The sequence below is a fragment of the Eptatretus burgeri genome, chromosome 2 (genome assembly GCF_056783735.1).
Source record: "Eptatretus burgeri isolate ZD-2024b chromosome 2, Ebu_testis_v1, whole genome shotgun sequence".
NCBI classification, from domain to species: domain Eukaryota; kingdom Metazoa; phylum Chordata; class Myxini; order Myxiniformes; family Myxinidae; genus Eptatretus; species Eptatretus burgeri.
The window spans coordinates 106568765-106593839 of record NC_140962.1 but is presented as its reverse complement, the minus strand read 5'-3'; the positions used below and the strand labels follow the sequence as shown (position 1 = coordinate 106593839).

At 43.8% G+C, this 25075-nt stretch overlaps 1 protein-coding gene across 2 annotated transcripts in view; it reads right to left on the bottom strand.

Moving 5' to 3' along the window:
• The window catches only part of LOC147032753 (differentially expressed in FDCP 6-like), a 213829-nt gene that overhangs the window by 92619 nt on the left and 96135 nt on the right, over positions 1-25075 (bottom strand). For both annotated transcript variants that reach the window (XM_085870623.1, XM_085870624.1), the window contains exons 10-12: positions 22382-22548; positions 14694-14865; positions 703-808 (exon numbers count right to left, since the gene is read on the bottom strand). In XM_085870623.1, coding sequence (XP_085726749.1) covers positions 703-808; positions 14694-14865; positions 22382-22548 — 445 coding nt within the window. The remainder of the gene's footprint in view (positions 1-702; positions 809-14693; positions 14866-22381; positions 22549-25075) is intronic.

Below are 25075 nucleotides of genomic sequence, written 5' to 3'. Positions count from 1 at the left end.
ATATCTATATATATGTATGTGTATATCTATATATATGTATATATATGTATATATATATATATATATATATATGTATATCTATATATATGTATGTGTATATCTATATATATGTATGTATATCTATATATATATGTATGTGAATATATATATATATATATATATATATATATATATGTGTGTATATGTATGTGTATATATATATATATATATATATATATATATATATATATATATATATATATATATATATATATATATATATATATATATATATATATATATATATATATATATATATATATATATATATATATTCAATGCATTGCCTTATGTCTCATTGTCCCCTCTGCGTTTTCAGTTCTTCATTCCTCCACAGGCTGTATGCAGTCAAAAATTCAAATTCCCCATGTGATTTTCCTGTTCACCTTCCTTCCCTTGTCCCCCCTTTCTCCTGTCTCGACACAATTTTCTTTGAGTCCTTCCAATATTTATCTTCCAGCAAATGTTCCATTTACAAGGCAATGAATTGAATTCCCTAATAGAGTTGCATAACCTCAAACACTCACCAATTTGCATACTGATGATTATCAACTACATATCACCTTTATGTTACCTTCATTGTGGCAAATTTAACAAATGTTAAAGATGTAATATTCATCAAGACAAATAGCATGAATCAAGAGATGAGGCAGAGTCCATTACCAGGCTGAATGGGACGTAATAATCCAATCTGCCGCTCTTTCTCAGAAACTCGCTGTTTCCAGCTCTGTGTGTTTCCCTGGGCTCTCTCCAGATGTTGCCTTGCACGCTGTTCCAACACACGGAGCATGGGCAGTTAGATATTTATACAGGGCTCCAATGACAATTTATTTGAAGGAAGTACAACAAACACAGCATCAATTCGGTGTTTTTTAAATTTCATGTTAAATTATATCGGTGGTGGAATCAGTTGGCCTCCATCACTATTGACCACAAGTTTATTTTCAGTGGTCACACAAATGTGATCAGTGGATGAACCTGGAGTCTTTATTCATTTTCTCGCTTTCCACTGTGCGTAGTTATCTTGAGCTTTTTTCATTTGTCGCACTCCACTTTTTTCAGTGTCTTGGTGTATTATTTCATGCTAACATTTTATATATGTTGTTGCAGATTCCCAGTTGCTAATATCAATATTTCAGGACTTGGATGGTAATTTTAGGCAGTGTGATTTGTCCTCTTTGAGAACACTTCCCCTTAATGAGTACAAAGTAGAACAGTTTTTTGGGGGTAGGCCTTCATCGGAGATACAAACTAGGTGACCGGACAATCTCAGCCGAGCTTTGACAATACATGCTTTGATGTTTGGGAAATTTGCTCTCTGGAGAACTTCTGTATCGGGGGTTTTATCTTGAAGCTCTTTTATGTTCATTATTTTTCTCAACAAGTGTGATGAAAATTAACGTTTGAGCTTTAAGTGGTAGGTATACGTTGTACAGGTTTTGCAAACACAGAGAATCACTGCTAATACAGTTGCTTTGTAAACAATCAGTTTAGTGGAGAGGCTGACTCCTCTCTTGTTCTCAGGTCAATTTCACAGCTTTCCAAATGATGCACTTGCTTTCGAAATTGTAGATTATATTTCATCATCAATTTTAACATCCTTTGATGGAGTACTTCCGAGATAGGTGGATTTATATCCACTACCTGCAAAGCTCGATTTCCAATGATGATTGGTTGATTGTATGGCTTCCACGAAGCAGGTTGGTACAAGACTTTAGTTTTCTTGAGGTTGAGGGTGAGGCCAAATTTCATAGAAGCAGCACATGAAAGTGGTCCATCATAATCTGCATATCTTATTAAGAGTGAGCAACAAGTGAGGCTGTACACAAAATACGTGACTTTTTGCCCATTTTCTGACACCCTCCCTCTTTGCTGTGACGTTTGGTGATGCTTTACCTGACCTCCACACCAAAAAATATGTGACTGTGAATGAGAGCAATGGTGCCTTTTTAAAAGTTCCATCAGCCTCCATTGTGCAATTTTTGTTTATCTATTTATCTTGCCAAAACGAAGTTTTTGCAAGATATGTTAGTCAGCTTGTATGTTTATTTATTTATTTATTTATTTTGTCTGTAATCACGTATAAAAAATTCTGCAGAGCACAGTTATCATTGGAAATTTTTGTAACTTCGCATATCAGAGGCCTATAGAGGTCCCTTTCATTGCACAAAATTTTGAAGGTCAAGGTCACTGTCGCAAATCAGAGGAGTCGACGAAACCCTTATTTTTTGAGTAATTTTGATCGGATCGTCTTCAAACTTCATGGGAATATAGTTCATGGTCTGGCGCTCAGCTGATTAATTTTTGGTGGCGATTGGCCTTGACCTTCATGTTTTTTTTTTTTGTTTTTTTTTGTTTGTAATCACGTATAAATCACTCTGCAGAGCACAGTTATCATTGGAAATTTTTGTAACTTCGCATATCAGAGGCCTATAGAGGTCCCTTTCAGCGCATAAAATTTTGAAGGTCAAGGTCAAAGGTCAAGGTCACTGTCGCAAATCAGGGGAGTCGACGAAACCCTTATTTTTTGAGTAATTTTAATGGAATCGTCTATTTGTCTTGCCAAAACGAAGTTTTTGCAAGATATGTTAGTCAGCTTGTATGTTTATTTATTTATTTTTTTTTGTCTGTAATCACGTATAAAAAATTCTGCAGAGCACAGTTATCATTGGAAATTTTTGTAACTTCGCATATCAGAGGCCTATAGCGGTCCCTTTCAGCGCACACAATTTTGAAGGTCAAGGTCAAAGGTCAAGGTCACTGTCGCAAATCAGAGGAGTCGACGAAACCCTTATTTTTTGAGTAATTTTGATCGGATCGTCTTCAAACTTCATGGGAATATAGTTCATGGTCTGGTGCTCAGCTGATTAATTTTTGGTGGCGATTGGCCTTGACCTTCATGTTTTTTTTTTGTTTTTTTTGTTTGTTTGTAATCACGTATAAATCACTCTGCAGAGCACAGTTATCATTGGAAATTTTTGTAACTTCGCATATCAGAGGCCTATAGAGGTCCCTTTCAGCGCATAAAATTTTGAAGGTCAAGGTCAAAGGTCAAGGTCACTGTCGCAAATCAGGGGAGTCGACAAAACCCTTATTTTTTGAGTAATTTTAATCAAATCGTCTCCAAACTTTATTGGAATGTAGTATATGGTCTGGCGCTCAGCTGATTAGTTTTTGGTGGCGATTGGCCTTGACCTTCATGGTTAGCACCTGAGGTCAAACATATTTGACCCCAAGGTCAAATTTTCAAGTTTTAGGAACCATATCGTGTAGTACCTCAAATTGAACACCTCGATGAGTGCTTTCTAGATATGTCAAGCTTGAGACATTATGACGTCATTTGGTGACGTTATGAGGCAAACACATATTTTTCATGGTTACTCTGTAGAACGATTCTCATCGGAATCTCTCGTAGGCAGATATTCCTCAAGGAGTCGCTCCTGGTGGATAGCAGCTCTGTTCACCTCAGTGTGACCTTAAAGAAGTCACACGTGGTCACCTTTTGGCAAGATATGGGTCACCCTGTGGGTGACATTGGTTTTATTTTGATTTTTAAATCTGTGACATCCGCCTTAGAATGCTTCTCCTCATGAGAGGGGAAGCGTTCTCAGGCAGATGCTCCTAATTGAGGGGAAGCATTCGAAGGCAGATTCCCCTTATTGAGGAGAAGCATTCTCAGACAGATGCCCCTTATTAAGGGGAAGCATTCAGGTCCTTACACGATAGGGACTTTCAAGAAGGAAAGCAGGGAATTTGAAGGAAGTGGGTTTGGGGTGGATTAGCGGGGGTAGAAAAGATCGTGGTTTTGGATGGGGGAAGATAAGAGATGGTGGTGAACAGCTGTTTTGAAGACCTGGAGGGAAGAGTGGGATTGAAGAGTGTGGGAGTTTGTTCCAAAGGTAGGAAAAATAAGAGGAATGAAAGAGTAAAAGTGAGCAGTGATTCATGATTTTGGCTGTTTTACCAGAAGGGAATTGCTGGCGGACCTTGAACGCCCTATGGAAATATTTGTGTGTGTGTGTGTGTGGGGGGGGGGGGGTAGGGGGGACATATCTCAGTCAGAGCAGGGGGGGAGACGAGATGGGAGAAGACAGAAAGACCACTGACCTGCCTGCAGTGAGAGACCCAAAGACTCAGCCGCATCGCACGAGGTATCAATGATCCTAAATGCCTTGGTTTCCACAGTGTGAAGCTGAGAAAGGTGAGAGGCGGGAGCACCAGCCGAGAGGGGAGAGCAGTACTTCATCGCGCTGCAGACGAAAGCTTTGCATGTGGTCAGGAGCTCAGGTGTGCCAAGGAAGGACTTTGCATGATGGAGGATGCCCAGTCGGCGACTGGCTTTGGAGGCCATCTTGGAAATGTGGCTTTCCCAGGAAAGACCATGGCAGCTAGTGAGACCCAGAAGCTTGAATGAAAGGACTTATTCAAGAGGATTGTTTAGAAAGTAGATGGGAGGTGGGGGGGGGGGCTGTAGATGGTCTTCTCAGAGAGACATAGTGAGAGTGTGAGATTTCTCAAGATTAAAAGACGTGTTCCACGTATTGGACCAGCTTGTTGATTTTATCTAGATCTGTGAAGAGTGAAAAGGCTGCTGCTTGCTAATCTGAGGGGTGACAGATGGTCCAGCAGAGAGTGGACTCATCAGCAAAGAGATAAAGAGGATTTTCCAGAATCAGAGAGATCATTGATGAAAAACAGAAAAAGAACAGGGCCCAGAACACTGGCTCGAGGAACTCCAGCCTGGACAGGAAGAGGGGATGAGAGAACTTCATGAAGGGCTCCACGTTGACTGCGACAGGAGAGGAAGTCTGCAAGCCATGAGTGGAGATGTCCTTGGATACCATGGGAAGAGTTTTGTGAGCAGGGCGGGGTGCAAGACCATATCGAAAGCATGCAATATGTCGAGCGAGACTGCTCTGATTTCAGTTCTGGCATTGAGGATCTCCATCCATTGTTGGTATAGCAGATGTAGCATCTCCAGGTTAGAGTGACCTGGTCTGAATCCAAATTGATGATCGGCAATCAAGCCATTGGAGAAGAGGAATGATTTAATGTCTGAAGCAATGATGAATTCCATAACCTTGCTGATGATTGGGAGAAGGCTGATTGGATTGTAGTTGCAGGGATCTGTTTCTGCATGTTTTTTATGTGGAGCGGTAATGTTAGCTGATTTTCAGGTAGACGGCAGATGACCTTGAGCAAATGAGAGGATGAATCGAACAAAGAGTGTGAGCAAGAGCAGGTTTTTAGGACACGTGGGCTGATGCCGTCTGGACCGGTTGCAGAATCAGTCGAGGTTTGACAGCAAGCTCTCCACCTTGTCAGGAGAAAAGGACACAGATTCCATGAACAGCTGGGTGCGACTGGGTAAGGTCGGTATAGAAAGCGATGGGTTTGGGACACAAGATTTCGAAGCAAATATTGAGTTTAGGCAGTCTTTTCACGTGCAGTGTCTGCTTTTTAGCATGCATTCTAAGGCAGATGGTTCCAAAGCAGATGCCCCTTATTGAGGGGAAGCATTCTAAGACAGATGCCTCTTATTGAGGGGAAGCATTCCAAGACAACTCCTTCAATGAGATAGTGTTGCTCTTCAGCAACCTCCAAATTCTACAAACCTCCAATTTAACTTCCTGCTCTCTTTTTTTCGGGAATGTCATCTCATTGCTTCAAATTAATGATTGAAACATCACCTCTGGAGGAATTCAACTGAAAGCAAGGTTGTTATAAATGGACATGTCCTGTTATAGTGAAGTGTAATCCAAGATGGCTGTGCCCATGAATCTGAAGATAGTGTCACGTGATTGTGGCTCTGACACCCTCATCTCCCTCGCCCCCTTCTCCCCCGTGACGCTCCTGGAAACATGTCCCTCCACCTACCGAAGCATCACGTATTTTGTTTATGGCCCAGCTCACGATCATCAGCAAAGAGTAACGCATTCTTTTGTCTGAAACCATTGATTTAGCTTGCAGCTGCTTCAAGTTAAAAAGTTTACCATCTGTTATGAATCAGAGATAAGCATCTGTCCTGAAAGACCCTGAGATGGCATTCAACAAAAGTGTCAACCAGCATTTCTGCAAATAGTGTGATAAAAAGTGCAGGTGCAAGCACAGATCACTGTTTCACTCCATTTGACACACTGAAGGGTTCTGAGACATTGCCACCTCCTGTAACACGAGCCAGTATTTCATCATGAAATTGTTTGATCATACTAATACATTTTTGAGGGCTTTGGCATTTCCGGTTTTATAACGGCCTTCTATGTTTACTGAGTCAAATGCCTTTGTCAGATCAACAAATACAAAGAGGACATCAACATGCTGTCATCGTGACTTCTCTTGGAGTTGTCTCACTGCAAAAATCATGTCTGTCGTTGCTCTTCCTCTCCGGAAGCCACGTTGACTTTTAGGCAGTACCTTGTCTGAAACGTGGTTTGTGCATCGGTTGAGGATTATTGTTGATAATACTTTGTCAGCAATTGCTAATAGCGAGATAACTCGACGATTGTCGATAACAGAGCGATCATGTTTCTTCTTGTATATATGGACAATATAAATGTTGCGGTTATGGTACGTGACACCACATTAATTGAACACAATTCCACTCAGTGTAAAGAGAGTGCTGCACCACCATACCTGTATATGTCAGGTGAAATTGAGTCTAATCCAGGTGCTTTCCCATTTGACACACACACACACACACACACACACACACACACACACACACACACACACACACACACACACACACACACACACACACACACACACACACACACACACACACACACACACGTTTTATTTATTTTTGTTTTTTGATACTTCCACTTAGTGTGGTGGTATGATTGCATGCTTTCAACTAGTGACGGGCGATTCCTGGAATTTTTGAATCAATTCGATTCCGAGTACTTTTTTCAAGGAATTAATGGAATTGAGTACGATTCCGAGTCCTTTTTTTTTCTCGTAATCGATAGGAATCGAGTACTTTTTTCGTTTTCTTTTTTGAGGGTTTGGGGTGGGGGTGGGAAGTCTTACATATGACTGATGCTGAGAAGTGACGGTGTGGGGGTGGGAGTATTTTCTTTGAATCACCAATCTTTGTTTTTAATTGGAAAGAGCAGAAAAGAGTCTGGTTGAGGTTCATGAGGAATCATCTTTTGTTGTTGGTGGATCTGTTCAAAGTGAGGTTTTTCACTGAGATGTGTTTCTTCTGTCTGTGCCATTTCATTGATTAGTCTGTCCTTTGTCTTATCAATGGCATCGGCACCTGAGAACCCACCATGCCGCTTGAATCTGGGGTCAAGCAGTGTGACTGCGACAATTATAAAACGGTCCTCCAGTGAAGTGAAACGTCTCCTCATTTTCGTCTGAAGGTCCACAACGAACGAGTTCTTGTTCGACCGATTGTGGAACATCATTTCATGCATTGTCTTTGTCAAGGGCATGATCTTTGATAGAGTTGTGTGCTTTTCTGCTGGCATTTCCACCGTTGCTGCCTCAAAAGGCTCCAGAACTTTAATTGCATCCTTCAAAATTTCCACATCTTCATCACTCAAGGCCAGATACATGTTACCAAGGAGACCAAGTGTTGAAACAGGGATATGTTGTTCGATGATGCGTTTGAACATGTAATATGTGGAATTCCATCGAGTTTCGACATCCTGGATCAACTTTGTTGAAGCCATCGAGTTTTGACTTTGGATCTCAATCAATCTGTTCACGGCTTTAACGCTGTGGTGAAAGTGACTTTCCAGAATTCTGACTTTTAGCTGGAGATTTTTGCCTCCCTTCATTGTGTACAATTAAGTTCATAGTACGAGCATAACAAGGGAGATTATGCCATTTGAGGAGAGCAACAGCAGCTACCATATTTGCAGCATTGTCTGTCACTCTGACATATGCTTCTGGTAATATTGCAATCCTCGGCTACTTTTAAGAGTTCCTTTGATATGTTGTCTGCTGTGTGCTCTTGGGTCATATGTAATGTGGCAAGAACAAGAGCATGCACATTCCAATCACTGTCAAGGAAATGGGCTATGATAGTGATATATGCCTGAGTTTGACAAGATGTCCAGATGTCTGTTATAAGGGCAATGGAAGTTGCAGCATCGATCATCCTGGCAAGCTTTGCCCTGGTTTCTTGATACACTCTCGGAAGCAAGTAACTTGCTTTTGCTGATATATTGCAAACAAGCTGGAGTACCCGGCGTTGCCCAGGGGAAAAATGGGAATAAGAAAGGGGTAAACTGTGGTGCTTAATATACATCACATTTAATTTGGACACATTTCACATTTCACATTTCCTTGTCATTGTCAGTGTTCGTCATCAGTGTTCCAGTGCCTCGGGGTAGACCACATTGCGTGTCTGACTGTTGGGTGCCAGGATGCTGAGCTTCACTGCGCTGCCGGTCTGAGAGGCCATGGGAGAAGCATGGGACAGAGAGGTCGACACCGATGCCTTGTACGTCTGACCTTGAGCCTTGTTGATCGTCATTGCAAAGCATGACTTGCAGGGAAACTGGAGTCGGGGAAACTGGAAGGGCAGCTTGGAGTCTGATGGAATGAGCGGGAACCTCAGCAGAAGGACGACTTCTCCTTTGTATGGTCAACAGGAGATGGTGGCCTCAATGACATTGGCATGCAGGCGGGTTATGATGCAGCGTGTGCCATTGGTGGTCTTGGGTGGCTCCATGTTTCGCAGGATCATGATGGACGCACCGAGTTTCAGCTTGAAGAGGTGTGGTGGCATCCCTGACAGCTCGAGAGAATTGAGCAGCTCAACAGGGTAAGTGACTGCCTCCTTGTCGCAGATGGCACTGTCCACAGACTTGTAGATCCTCTCATTGCTGGGGAACTCTCCCATGAGCCAGTTGTTGAGCTGGTTGACATTGGTGTTCAGCGGAGAGAGAATTGTATGCTCAGTCAGCCACTCAGACCTGACTCCATTTGTGGTCAAGCAAGGGTAGACTTCATCCTTGAGCTCCTCCAGTGTGGAGATGACCTTGCCCCACCCAGGAGGAATTGTGATTGTGTCTGGTTCAGCCGCAAATGGGATCTGTCCATTGCCAATTTCCAGGAGCAGCTTGGAGAAGTTGGTGGCCCCTTCATCGCCAGACAGGTGAGCTCGTATATTGGTGGTCAGGTGCTTGACAGTCACATGGCGCCACAGGTGGGACGTCTTCAGGCTGACGTTGACAATGTTGGATCTGGTGCCTCTCTTGACCACTGGAAGGATTTGCCAGAAGTCTCCACAGAGCAGTGTGGGGATGCCTCCCATGGGTTGCTGGACTCCTGTGATGTCCTGCAGTGTGCCGTCTATAGCTTTGTAGGCTGACTTGTGAGTCATCGGGACCTCATCCACAATGATGGCAGCAGCATCCTTGATGACCTTGGCCAATGCTGTTCCACGCTTGATGTTGCATGTTGGCTGCTCTTTGAGGTGCGTGTCGAGTGGGATCTTAAAGGTGCTGTGCAGCATTCATCCTCCCTGGAGCAGGGTTGCGGCAATTCCACTGGACGCAGCAGCAAGAACAATCTTGCCTCCTGAGTGAATCTTTTTCAGTATCGTGTTGATGACGAAGCTTGTGCCTGTGCCTCCCGGTGCATCGGGGAAGATGATGTTGCTGCTCCTGTTGCCATTGATGATGCTACCTTGCTGCACCAGTTCAAGGACTGCATTGTAGACCTGACACTGGTCATTTGTCAAGTGCTGTTGGAGGTCATCAGCCTGGACAGCCAACTGCTCTTGGTTGTAGTCCACTTCCCTGAAGTACTCTGTCGAGAGCCTATCTTCTGTGCCCCTCTCTGGTGTAGGTAGGTCATACAAACTGAGATGACGGCCACCCATCATGATCACCTTGTCCTTGAGGGAGCAAAGTGCAAGGTTATAGACCTCCTCGTCGTAGTCAGCATCAGGATTGCCAACATTGTGACGGTGCTGGAACAGGTAGTCTTCAGAGAGGAGGTCACAGAACTGATCCCAGAGTGTGTGTGGATTGCTCGGGAAACAGGTGGTGAGGATGACTGCCATGACACTCCTGAGGTTTGGGCCAGATTGGCTGATGCCTGCCTCCTCCATAGCAAGGTGCTGGTCATTTTCCATGAGTCCCCTTGCGAGACAGGCTTCATATCATGGAAGGACAATTCCTGGCCATCCACGGTTCTCAGAGCAGTGAAGGAGGAGGGGCCACAGACCAGTCAGGAGAAGTTGAACGTCGTAACAGTCATCTTGCCTTGGACTGATGGTGAAGATGCGGCCAATTGCCGGAGCCTTCCAGATTGCATGTGGACGTTCGATCACCTCTTCTCGCTTGCGGCGGGCCCACTTCTTGCTCGACTTGTCCCACGTGTAGTACTCGGGCACCTCATGGTATTTGAGCATCTTGGCAAAATCGTTATGACTGCAGAGGTCGAAGAAGGCAGTCAGTGTAGTGGCTGGCGGTGGTCACTGTGCCCTCTCGACAGCATTGTCCACATTGAAGTAGACTCGCTGGCCAATCTCGAGTTAGGCGGCTAGGCCAATGACTGGAGGGAGATGCTCGGAAATTGGGTGCTCCAGGATCCTCCAGAGTGCCTCGCTGCTGCCGACATAGCGTGCATTCTGGAACTGAGCTACCTCATCCACTTGATGGTTTCCAGCCTCCTCATTGGCTCGCTGCAGTTCAAACATTGCCTGATCGGTCCCCTTGGTGACATACTTTGTGATATACTTGATGCTGTTCATGCTGGAGCAGATCTCAACGTTGATGTGGCAATTGAATTGATGGAGGAGGAATGGGTTGTCGGGTACCACCCACTGGTTGGTGACTACCTGTACCACCCATTTTCCCTGCTGACGTATCTTTATCTCACCGGGGTGACCACCATCTTCTGGCTTGAGACAGCGATACTTGGGGTATCTGTCATTTCCTTGCTCAGTGATCTGCAGGAATGGCTTTGGGAAATCCTTTGAGCACTTGTGGTCCTTCATACAAGGGCTGTTCTGGTTGAGGTTTCCGCATGGACCATGGATCATGAATGCCATGACCATCTTGTGCAGCAATGGATCTTGCTCCTTGTCGGGAATCTCAGCACTGATGACCAGGTTAATGTCTTCGGTCTTGACCTTGTCCTCTGGAGCAACCCAAAGGAGGATGTGGGCAGGAGGAAGACCACGCTTCTGGTACTCAAATGATGTGCAAGAAGGCTCTCATCTTCCCAAAAGCTCCCTTCTTTAGTAGCTCCATGAGCTTCATGTTCTTTTGGCGAAAGACATGGGCAATGATGTCTGGATGATTGTGAGGCTCTTGTCCTGGCAGGAGGTTTTCCTGGACATCGGTCCATTTGGGATTCGTGGTCATCATGATGAAGTCAGGCCTTCCCATGCGACGCATATAGGCCATGGCATCACTGTTTCTCATGCATCCACCTCGGCCTACCGGTGTATGTTGCTGGAAGGACCACCCTTTGTCCAACATTGCGAGGGTCACCATTGCTGGCCATGAGGCTGTCACGGAGGTTGTCATAGTTATCAGCAAGCAAGTTATTTTGCTCTTGGCGGATAAAGCCCAGTCGCTCTGTCTCAATCTTGCAGTAGACATCGACCAGAAACTGCTGAAAGAGTCTTCGCATCTGCAGTATGTGGTTGCCCTCTCTCACCATGATGTGGTAGCTGTAGTACTGCAGCTGTGTGAGTTTTCGTCCATCCTGTCCAGTGGCAGTCCTGGCCACCAGATGGATGCTGTAGCCATCTGTTCCATATGGGAACACTATGGGATACTGGAGTGCATCATAAGATGCATGCAGCTCACTGATCCTTTTAAGTGCCCCATCGAGAAGTCTGAGGACAATGTCTCTGGGTTCTGTTGGCTCATTGTCCATTAGGATGGCGACTTCTGGTGTAGATTGGGCATTGTAGCGGCATGTGTGCTCTCCTTGTGGTCGCTTGTTCTCTCTGATAAAGATCTGGCAATCTTCAGAGTTGCCTCCTTCTGCAATACATCACTTGCAGTATTGAGCTCATGGACCAGATGGTTATTCTCGTGAAACCACTTTGTGAGCATCTCAAGGATGTGTGGTTTGAGGCCGCTGTAGTTCCTGGCAGCCAGCTCCTTGGCGTGTGAGTCCAGGAAGTAGACCTGTAGGAACTTTGGCTGGCCCTCTTCAGGTGGGAACAAGCTGCCAATGTGGTGGAACACTTGACCTTGGATCCGGAAGCTCGGGTTCCAGCCCTGGACTTCAACTTCCTTGTGCCCGAAGCTCGTCATCACAAAGCTGCCATTATACGTCCTAATGTTGTCAAGGAAGTGCTTTCTGAGGGGACCTTCACCTGAGAGAAGTTCCTTCAGCAAGGGAGGAAGGGCAGGAGAGGGCTCAACGACGACCTTGCCATCGCTGCAGCACACACCCTTGGTCTCTCCCTTGAACTTGTAAGCAGAGCAGTGGGTGCAGACTTGGTCCATTCAGCCGATGTCTGCATGAGTTGTTGGGTCAGCCGGGTCATACGTGAATGCCACCCTGTTGGCATTGTTGGGCTCTTGTGCCCGGGCCAGTGCTCGTGCTTCTGCAGTGCGGTGACGCATTGCTTCAAGTCTTGCATCACACTCTTCCGCAGTCTCATTTGCTCGCCGCTGTTGTTGCCGATGAACCTGTTCATTTCGCCTGGCTGATTGCTCCTCTTCAGTCTCATTTTGTCGCTGCTGCTGTTGCCACTGCCACTGTGCCTGTTCATTTAGCCTGGCATCTTCCTCCTCTTCAGTCTTCTGTTGTCTCTTAGTGTGTTTTCGCTTAGCTGCAGCTACCTTGGGACCAATGGAGCTCTTCCTTTTTCGGGGTATCTAAAATCAGAAAGTCAAATTTTGATCAGAAACTTTGTAAACGTTCACTGGTCTGTCCATCCACTGGTCTGTCCATCCACTGGTCTGTCTTTGTCTTATTTTGATCAGGTTGTGAATAAAAAAGTCGGGACGCGGAAAATCAATCAATTGCGGCAGAAAAATAGAAACGGCCAAAAAAAAAAAAAGAGATGAATTTTATTTTCGGTTTTTTTCAACATCTTAGGTGTGCTTTCGTACCTCTGAGACGTGGTGATTCTGAATATGCCTTTCGTTTTGCCCTGGGATGCGTAGTTCTCGAGTTATAAGAGGACAAACAAACATACATGACCAATATATATATATATATATATATATATATATATATATATATATATATATATATATATATATATATATATATATATATATATATATATATATATATATATAGGATGCTGCAGGGGTGTATTCCTTTTCAATTAATAGTAAATACATGACCAGGCTATGAAATCTGAACATGCCCAACAGGTACGAATTCCCCCCCCCCTCCCCGCCATAAAGAAATGCTTATTTCTTAGAAGTAGGAAGTACTTGGAATCGACATCAATTCTGGTTCACCACTTGATGCCTTTTGATTCCAGGGTTGGAATTGAGAATCGAGTACTTTGGAATCGATTCCACCCACCACTGCTTTCAACTGGCTATGATCAACGGTGCATCGCCACTGTTACTGGGGGCACCACTGATGCAATGCCCTTACTGCCAGGTCACTGGTACTCATTTCATCAACCTCGGAAGGATGACAAGCTCAATCAACCCCACCTGATGTTAATTTAGTAGAGACGGGGCTTGAACTCAGGACCCTAAGATCCCAAGCCCACAACCCGAACCACTAAGCCAACACCAGGCCATACACACACAAGTAGTGGACAAAAAAATAAATGGAAACACCTGGGTAAATGAGGGACACCAACCAATGGCTTCCACAAAGGTGTAGCCCATGTGTTAATGAAACGAATAACATCCCAGCATGCTTTGGGTCATATATAAAAATCCTGCACAGGCCTGGTTACCTACATTTATGCCTACCATGGATGCAAGAGGAGATCCCACCCCACCCCCAATTCCCCCATCCCCAGAGCACGTGTGGTTGCCCATTGATTTTATGAGCATGACACTGATGTTATCCCTGTCTGTCATGGCCTTCTCTGTCACCAGATCTGAACCTAATCGAGCACTTTTGGGATATTCTGAAATGACACCTGAGACAACATTTTCCACCTCCATCAAACAGATACGAGATGATTGACTTTCTCAGGGAAAAATGGCGCCGCATCCCTCCTGCAGAATTCCAGATGCTGGTGGTCTCTATGCCACAGCGAATACAGGCCATACTGGCTGCACGTGGTGGTCCAATGCCCTATTAAGTGACTTTACATTGGTGTTTCCATTTTTATGTCCACTATCTATACACGCACACACACGCACACGCACACGCACACACACGCACACGCACACGCACACACACACACCGCTTTATCGATTCACAATTGGGAATTCAATACACATTCAGTTGAGAGTAAATTTGAGAACTGGGAAGACAAAAGAAGGAGAGGTTTGTTGAAGATGATAATTTAAAATAAATGTGATCTTTGTTTAGAATCAGTGAAAAGATCAGTGCTTTTTGAAATGAGAATCAAAATTTAGTGTGTGATGGACAAATCAGCTTAATTCTTCCTCAACCTGCTTCATCGAATGTGCATTGAAGGCAATGTTGAGTCTTACTCAAAACAATAACAACCAATTATTTTGAGCAAATTCTCAAAATTATGATCATTTCTTGAAGCACCGTCTTCCCATCACCTGGTAGTTCTCTTTGACTTGAAGCTTCTCCTGTTGTAGCTCCTGCAACCGCTCACTCACAATGTGCATACGCTGTATCCGCCCATCATTGTTTGGGCTGCTGTGACTCAACACTCGCACATCCCTTTGTTGCTCCAACTCCTTTCGCCGTGACATCTCTTCTGCCATAATTCTGTAAGAAATGAGAAGTTTATGAAAAGATAGGAAAAGTAAAAGGAGAACCTGGAACATCTGCACCAATGTAATGTCATCGGTCCAAAAGGAGCCGTTGATGGCGCTCTTTCATTGTCTCATGTTGAATTTGTTCCATTATTGGACCTGCCTTCACCACTTTTACAATGTGCATCCAATTCTGTTTGATTTTGCACAAGACCTGATAGTTTGCTGTACAATTTAATTCACAAAAGCCACAAAAAGTTTTATGAATGATAAGTATACACACACATCTATATAAATATTTTCAAGTGTTTGTGTGTTTGTGCGTTATTCCTGCACGATCAGACTGTAGCACCTAGAGGTCACAAATTTTGCGGTGGAGGCACTTCAGAATCTGGGCAAGGTTTTAAGCTATAACAAGTTGGCCTTGATGTCCATTTTGAGGTCACCAAAGGCCACTATAAAGTGCATATTGGGATGTGGGATCAAGCAGTGCTGCCATGAGCCTGCAGGCAAAAGATAACCACCATGAACTCAATAACTCCATGGCTTTTCAATGTCCAAACACATCCTGAAACCACTGAGGAATGTTGAAGTGGTGAGAAGTGCTGAGACTTGAGGCTGTTGCACTGGGTAATTTTAGCAGCTTTGGAATTTGTTCGATTGTACAATGAATTCTAATCATTTCACATCGATGCCTTGAGAGAAAATGCTCTCTCACTGGTTCAGAGCTTGGTATGCACGCTCGAGGCGATGCTCGAGCATTACGCGTCAAATATAAACAGCGTCTGGCAGTTTAATTGGGCAGATTTGTTTCGCCTAGTGTGGTAGCCATATAACTATCCGATAGCTATGTGGCTACCACATGATCAGAATTGATTACTTAAAGGTCTGACATATGGCCTGTGTTAAGCAGACTATGTGTGAGCAGCACAAGGTATAAACAGTCATTCCCCATTGTGAGTCACTAGCTGGTTTGTTAATACTCCTTACAGCTACACACGTCTTGCTGAGCCTTGTCTGCATGTATATCCTCTGATGAGGGTCCAATGAAATATACTACTACTTATTCATTCATATGCAGCACAAGACTGTGGGGTAGTATCACTGGTTGAGGGCGTGGCTGTGCCACCGGTGAGGGCAGGAATTTGTAATTTATTCACTATTCCAGAGATAGCTTGCCTACTCCTCGGGAAGGACACTATGGGATCTTTAATGTCCACCAACGAACGCTGGCAGACGGGAGGCCCGTTTACGTCCAGCTGAGGGATGGCACACACATTGTTTATAACTGGGTTGGGATTCTAATTTCTAACCCAGGTTAGAGAGTTTTGAGGTGAGTGTGTGCACATCTAGGCCATCTTGTCAGCCCATGAAATATACTAATGACAGAAAATGATTTGGGTTCATGTGAAAGCTAGATGGGGGCATGAAAAAGGGAATTAAATACCAACACTTCCATTTTACTATTATTTTTCATCCTGTTCATACTCTTGCATAATGTAATATCATATTTCTCTTTCCCTTAACTGCTCGTACTGACAACGCTTGAGGTGGTTGTAATGCAGTACAGAATAGGTTTTGAAATCGCAACTTTGAAAAAATATTTATAGTTGAAATTCACCGTAAAGAAGGCTGAGAACCACTAAATGTGAAATGCTACAGAGAAAAAGAAGATGAAAAACTGGCAAAACCTTCACGTAGTCCTGAAACAATTAAACCTCTGCACAGGGCCAGGCAGTGCTGCCGCCAGCCCGCAGGCAAAAGGTAACCATCATGAGGCCAATAACTTCATAGCTTTTCAGTCTCCAACAAATCCTGAAACCACCACCAGGAAAACTCACCCAGCCAGGCTGAGCATGAGGGGGTAACTTGGCCAGGTGGAAAAATTAATTTTCCCACCCCAATTGGGTATTTTTTCTTTAGGAGATGCCATCTCCGTATTGGATGGCTTTTGGCTCCCGGAGGGAGCTCATCTGCCCTTTGTCAGGTGTTTTCGGTTCTGGTGGAGTGTTCCAGTCACCATCCCTACTAGCAGAGCCAGTGAGAGTTGTCGGTTTAGTCGCCAACAACCCGATCATGCGTCAGGTAGCACTGGGTTACATGTTTGCAGTGGCAGTCCCAAAAGACTGACCTGACATAACTGTGAGATACCTTATATCTTACCATAAATACATAAGGTTAGAAACTACAGGTTCCTATCGTTTCCAACCTTATATATTTATGGTGAGATGCAAGGTGAGAACAGGTTCCGAACATGTAGCAAAATTCAAAGGTAAAAGTGGGAAAGACCACGAGGTGGCAGTCGACAGCAGACTTGAAATCCTGGCAGGAAGAGCTCAAGACAGACTCAGAAAAAAACATTTCCACAGGTAAGAGAGAGGAGTGAATGAATTAAGGTGAGAGTTATGTTTAGACTTAGTAAGGGTGATGGAGGTGACTGTTAAGGTTCCACTTGGAGAAGGGTAACAAGTAAGGGATTTCTGACAGAATACGAGTGACCTGGAGATGTAGAGGTTGTTCAGAGAGGTGACAGGGCAGGAATGACCAAGACCAGAATAAAGGCGTTAAAAAAACACTACAATTCCACCAACCTACCGACAGTGATCGAGAAACAGATCCTTCGCCTCAGCTTCCTGATGTGAGATTCCAATGGCTGGGAGGGTTTTAGACTTAATGTCCCAAAGGAGGGCAAGAAGAGAAGAAACAGCAACAGTGCAGAGGAAAGACTTGGTCTTGTGAGGATTTCTGAGGTGGCAGCTAGCTTTGAGAAGTGATCATCTCATTTCCCAAAAGAGGTTATTGTTGATAGTGAGGCCCAGGAGCTTCAAAGACCATATTTCTCCTTGAGGCTAACCACAGAAATGAAATGGTGTGAGGAATGGTGGTTGGTCAGCCAGTTCTCATGGAAGGAAAAAATAAGAATGCTCTGTCCTGCATTGAAATACATGTTCTAGGTATATAAACGGTTGATTAGTTTCTGGAGATCGGAGGGACACCGGCCTCTGAAGAGCATGGGAGAGAACTTCATCCAAAGCAACCTGCTGCTCAGGGTGCACAGGAAATCTGAAAGGGAGTTTAGAAGGGAACCATGGATTCAAATTACCTGCTAATTTGGCCATTTGGGGTGCTAGACAAAATGAAATGTGTGGGAGATGTCCATCGATGTAGCCCTCCCCTCTTGATGATTGGAGCCATCCATCCATTGTTGATGTATAAGAATTAAGCACCACTTCTTTGGTGAAATGACCTGGATGGAAGCCAAAATGATGATTAGAGATCAGAGTTAAAGAGATATCTTCAGTTGCAATTAGATATCTCTCCTGCAATTAGTGATTGTGCTACTTTGCTTTGGATATGAAGAAGGCTGGCTTGCGCATAGTTGAGAGTATCAGCTTTGACACCATTCTTATGAATTGGGGTCACATTGGCAATTTTTCATGATGCATTCATGTGCCCCTCAGAGAACGACCTTGGAAACAAAGGAGAAAGAGGAGTCGACAGGATAGATCGACACTTTTTGATGATGAGAGAACTGAAGGAGTCAAGAATGGCAAGGAATTTCTCCACCTTAACAGGAGGAAAGTGCACATTTTGTGGGATATATTTTGTGAGGAAGTGTAGGATGGTGATGCGAAGAGAAGGTTTAAAGGTGTTGTGTCCTCTTATTACATTGATGATGTAAATGCTCATGTGATCTTGGATATGAAGAGGTGCTCATGAGGAGTGGAGAAAGGAGTTGGAGAGAGACCATCGCAGTGATTGAGTAAAGCCTGTTATTGTACTCGACCTGTGGTATGGATCTGATTTCTTGCAAACGCAACAAAATACATAGTAGTCTTTTTGCAAAAATATAGTTAAAGTAATCAGCCTTGGCATGAACAGTACCCATTGTGAATCTATTCTTTGAGAATGAGGGAATCCAATGAAGAATATGTTCCAGAGAAAGACAACCAAATGTCACCAACTTTCTGTGGATAGTGAGAGATGTACGGGTTCAGACCTCATGGGGGTTGAGTTCCAGCACATTGGAAGACAAAAATACAATGGTTGTGAGTTTCATGAATACATTGAAAGTCCTCCTTTGTGGGGTTGGTTTTAATGGAGGAAAGAGCAAGTTGATTCATGAGGTTCTGGCAATTTCATGACCACATGAATCCTACCAGGAGTAGAATAACTGGAAGTGTAAAGGGATGAAAGGGAAGGGGAGAAGAAGGGAAGAGGGAGGGAGCACTGTATTTATAAAATAGTTTGAGACAATCTTTATCCAGGTCTGAAAAGATAGTGGACAAGTCAGTGGAAGAGATGGCAGAATGCAGGAGAGAAAAATCTGCCCAATCAAACTGCCAGACAGGTGGCATCTCAGTGATTCCCTGATGACATCCACAGAAATGGACACTGTCACGTGTGCATGATCTGAGTAGGGAGGTTGCAGCCTGCCTGCCTATTTGAAGGACTAGTACGGGCCCGTAGGTGCGTGCCCGTAGGTGAGTGCCCGTAGGTGAGTGCCAGTATGTGCAGTCTCTGTCTCTGTCTCTGTCTCTGTCTCTGTCTCTGTCTCTGTCTCTGTCTCTGTCTCTGTCTCTGTCTCTGTCTCTGTCTCTCTCTCTCTCTCTCACCTCGAAAAGGCACATCCGCGGGTCCCCAGCAATATTCCTGGCAAGTTTAAATCGTGGAAAAGAAATAATAAATAAATAAATAAACATTCATTGTGATGTCATTCGTGATGTCATAGCACCGTGTCCTGTCATTGGTCGACAGATAAATGGCCGTAACTTGGGAACCGCTTGTCCGATTTATATCAAACCTTCAAAGCACATCCGCGGGGCCCCGGCAATATTCCTGGCAAGTTTCAATCAGATCGGACCGTCGATCGTGCAAAAATAAATAAATAAATAAATAAACATTCATTGTGACGTCATTCGTGATGTCATAGCACCGTGTCTTGTCATTGGTCGACAGATAAATGGCCGTAACTTGGGAACCGCTCGTCCGTTTTATATCAAACCTTCAAAGCACATCCGCGGGGCCCCGGCAATATTCCTGGCAAGTTTCAATCAGATCAGACCGTCGATCGTGTAAAAAAAATAATAATAATAAAAATAAATAAACATTCATTGTGACGTCATTCGTGATGTCATAGCACCGTGTCTTGTCATTGGTCGACAGATAAATGGCCGTAACTTGGGAACCGCTCGTCCGATCAATATCAAACCTCGAAAAGGCACATCCGCGGGTCCCCGGCAATATTCCTGGCAAGTTTCAATGAGATCAGACCGGTGGTCGTCAAGAAACGGCGTTCGCAGACAGACAGACAGACAGACACACACAGGGATTGCTGGAATTATAGATAGATGAGGCTTGTCATGGCAGAGGATGGAGTCATCAGCAAATCGATAAAGGGGATTTTCCAGAGTCAGAGAGATCATTGATGAAGAAAAGGAATAGGACTGGACCCAGAACATTGCCTTGGGGTGATGTCTTGCACATGAATTATGTCAACACATCACCTCCAAACTCGGATGGCATCCGTGTGGCACTGGTGATCAGTAGGGCAGATCATCTGGTGATTATAACTGGTGATCAGCTGACCAGAGACAATATATTTGTGTGGCAGACAATGGTTGTTGCTAACAGGTTGTGCAACATTTAATTCCATGGGACTTGGCCTGTGCCTTTCTGCCAAATCACGTTAGGGGGTTTGATTTGTGTATACCATAGGATCAAATACCACCTGTTGCTTCATTGATGGGAATATAAGGGGGGGGGAGCGGGTGAGAAGTGGGTGTGAGAGAGAGACGAGAGAAGAGAAGAGATCGCAGGTTAGCGTTTGCAGTTGTCATGTGTTCGCATGTGCAAACCTTCCTTCCCTTTTTTTTTTTTTTTTGCATCACAAACCTTCCTGGGAGTTCCCTGAATCCACTATTGTTGGTTCCATTGAAATCCGTTCTCAAGTTATAACATGACAAACAAACAGACAGACACGGCTCCTTTTATAATACTAGGGGTGCCCGTTGTTCGGACCAAATTTTCTTTGGTTTTCAAGGCCTTGTAGCATACTTGCCTGCCATACTGCTTGAGCAATAGCTTGCCTTTTCACCAAGCCCAGATGAGTTTGGGCCAGGGTGGGGATTATACGCTTATTATTATTATTATTATTATTGCCAAATGATACTGCTATGATTATTGTTGTTAATGTTCTGAATATTAATCAACATATGCTTTATTGCATTGTTATAATCTATATATTAATACTGAAGGACCAATTTTGTGCTCCTCCTAGCGGTCGCGTCACGTTTTTCTCGGTACTGTGACCTGGACTGAAAGAAACTTCGTACCAGTAAGAGTGCATCGCACATAGTGCCAATAGTCAACTTTCAACTGAAGCAGAATAAACACTTTTCATTGAGATGGGGGCGAGGAGTGAAGAGGCGGGGGGCAAGGTAAGCAAATTTTTGGGCGGAGGTAAGCAAATTGAAAGCGGGAGACAGGGGGAAATGGGGCGGGGGCTGGGGTGAATGAGGCGGAGTTGGGTGTGAGGGGTGGACAGGGGGTGGGGGCCCGGGGGTAAGTGGGGCAGGGAATCAACAGACGGGGGCGGGGGAGTGAAGAGGCGGGGCTGGGGTAATTACATTTTTGGGCGGGGTAAGCAAATTGAATGGGGCAGGGGCGGGGGATTAGTAGGCGGGGTCAAGCACACCCTGTCCAGTCCATGTCCCTCGAGTGTGTGTGAGCTGGTGAGGGTGGTTGAATGAACGGAATCCGTCTGTGACGGGGTTTCAGCTAGTTATATTTATTTTGTAAATAGAATGCCATGAAACTAGAAGGACCAATTAAGCTGCTATGTGCACCTTAACATGGTGTGCATTTAAAACATGGGAATTCTTCTGGTTTCTTTGTAGTTAATTAGCCTAATCAACTGAGGACATCATGACTATCATTTTGGTGTATTACATGACACATCAGAAAGCTCCAGTAGAACTCCACAAACACATGACACACACACACACACACACACACACACACACACACACACACACACACACACACACACACACACACACACACACACAATCCATTTATAATGTATATATATATATATATATATATATATATATATATATATATATATATATATATATATATATATATATATATGTGTATAACAGGGATGACAGACCACATGACACTTTAATCAAGATAACTTCTCTGCAGCTTCCAACACTGCCTCACCATGATGTATTAAAACAGGACCATTTAACCTAAACGTGAATTCCTTATTACAGGCAAACTTAACGATTCTACGTGAGTGAGCACACATTCCATGCGAACATCTTATACTTCCATAACTGTCCTGTATTCCACACATTTAGCAATATTTATGACTTTCAAAGCAAAACATATACTGTATTTACACCAATTAAAGCATAAGTCCCACATTCAGCCAAAAAAAACCCCAAAACAATCATCCACTGCTGGGGGTTTTCTATCCCAAACTCAACTCATGCCCCATCCCTCGCCTTGTTCCTCACTTGTTTTGTTGCAGGTGGGCAAGTTCTTCCTCTTTTACTGCCTGCTGTTCAGCTGCTCGTGCAGAACGCAGCTCTTCATATATGTTCTCCAGCTCTCGGATCCGTTGCTGGTAGAAGACGGTGTCTTCGGCCTGTTGAGCCATTTTCGCCTCGATCCCTGCACGTGCCTCCAGGTCCAAAATGCACATCATCATTATTAATATTTACATTCTGAATTCCAATGCAATGGTCTGCAATAGGAAACAAGGAGGTTTATGCTTTGGCAAGGAGGCACAAATCAAGTCGAAAACAAATTGTGAATTTTTGTGTTTTTTAGCTCAACCAAATACACAAGTATAAAAGAAAACCTAGAAAAGGAACACTGCCATTTTATTTTATAGTTCATCTTATTATTGTACACTGCCCCTCACTATTCCATATCTCAGCGCCCCCGGTGATGACGCACGCCGAAAAGGTGTACTCAGTTTTCACTCCGTCTGTTTGTCCGGGCGATATCTCAGACATCCTTTGAGCTGGTAAGCTAAAATTTGGGCACAATAGTGAACAAGTGCTTTGGCAAAAAAAGCCTTTTATTTTTTATTAATCAATTTATTGTCGATTCATTTATTACTTATTTATTTTCCTTCTCGTCTGGACAATATCTCGGGCACCTTTTGAGCAAGGAATCTGATATTTGGGCACAATGGTGAACAAGTGACTTGGCTGTAAATGGTAGTTTTGATTTATTGATGAAACAATTAATAAATCAATTATTTTACGATTGTTTTTTTTTAATTACACAATTAAATCAATCATTTTACACCGCTCCCTCACAATTCTGTCTCCATGTGCTGCACAGCGGCATCGCCGAGCATCAAAGGCACCTCAGCAATGTTGCGCGCTTGAGGATATGTTATTTATTTATTTGGCATGGGGGCTACAGACTTTTTTAATGTACTTCAGTACCTTGACTTGTTTGTTAAGCCTGGTGTTGGCTTCATGGTTAGAAAGATTGGATTAGGATCTTAGGGCCTTGAGCTCAAGCCCTGTTGGCTGCTGAGTTAACACCAGATGGAGTTGACTCACCCTGTCATCCTTTTGAGGTTGGTGAAATGAGTACCAGTGTACTGGTAGAGGAGCACAGCATCAGCAGCACAGCTGTGCTTCCAAGAAATTATAACTTCCCTGTCAGCCAAGCTGCTCTACACAACAGAACAGAACTTGTTTCTTTCATTTTTAGCTCACCAGGACTTTAATCCGGTGAGCTTTTCCAATTGAACAATTGTCTATTGGTAAATCAGTGAGTGAGAGTTTGTGAACACTTCAGTCATTATCGCTTGAAGCAAATACTAGAACACCATTTTGATGAAACATGACCACAAGCTTCATATGTGATGCCCAATGAAGGTGTATTGACCGCATCAAAATCTGCGCACATTGAGAGAGACAACAGGGAGGGGGTGGGGGTATTTGACCCCACAAAAGAGGTATTTGCTCTCTTCTTCCAAACTACACACACAATTTCAATGATACTTGACCACAACCTTCATCACTCGTGATATGCCAAAGTTTGTTCATGGCATTAAAAACAAATCAGGGTCGAAGGAGTTTTTCGGCGGATTTGAGTGACTGTTGCTACCGATCCAGGTGAGCTTCAGGACGCACGGTCCTATTGTTTTTCTTGACAGGTCAGTAAAAAAAAAGTACCTGTTTCTGGTATTGAGGTCAATTGTCAATGGAATTAGATGTAATTAAACCTGCCTTCTTGTCTTTCAAGTTGACTGCCTTGTCTGCTCTCACTTGCCTGTGAACATTAAAGGTTCCATTGTACAGGGTGTTTAAAAAGTCTGTAATTGTCGGGATATTTGTATTATAATTTTATTTCAATATTAATTGATGAAATAACAAGCCTCTGGCATGCGTACACGTATCAATTCTTGTATGTTGGTTTTGGTTTCTTTGAACATTTCTTAACATTGGCACATCGATTTTAGCACATTAGTTTCTGATTTCATTCTTCAGGTCTTCAATAGTATGTCGTCTCACGGTATGAACAGCACTGATTTCATGTGTCCCCAACGAAAAAAAGTTGAGAGGCGTTAAATATGGACAACGTCGGGGCCATTATATCTGTCCACGACGTCCTATCCACCTCAAAGGCATCGTCTCAAAAAAAGGAAATTAAAGAAAGTAAAAATACTAGCAGAGTACCTGCCCTTTCTGCTCATTCTTCTGACACATACCTTTATTTGGGTGGTATATAGGCAACTGACAGCTGCCTCACTTGCTCCCCAAAAATTAAAATAACCTGGTTATGTGCATGAAGCAAAAACATATCCATTGTTTATAATTCAAAACACCTCACTGCACTGGAAAACATGGGGTCAGAAATACTGCACTGGAAATGGTGGAGACTTGGAGACTTCTAATACCCTCTCCCACCTGGAGGTGGTGCTACAAGATACACATTCACATGGAGAATTACATCACCTACCTCCACCCCCCTCCCCCCACCTCACCCCCCAAAGACCACCAGAAAAGATAAAACACCTCAATACACTCACTCAGGTCATGCTGATCCTATGCAGTAAGTCTGGATGTAATCGGGCCAGAACTGTCGGCGAAGTAGCGTGACAAAACAAACAAACAAACACACACCGGTCCGAGAATTATAGTGAGGATAGTAAAGATTTCCTATGATTCCGGACCTTTGAA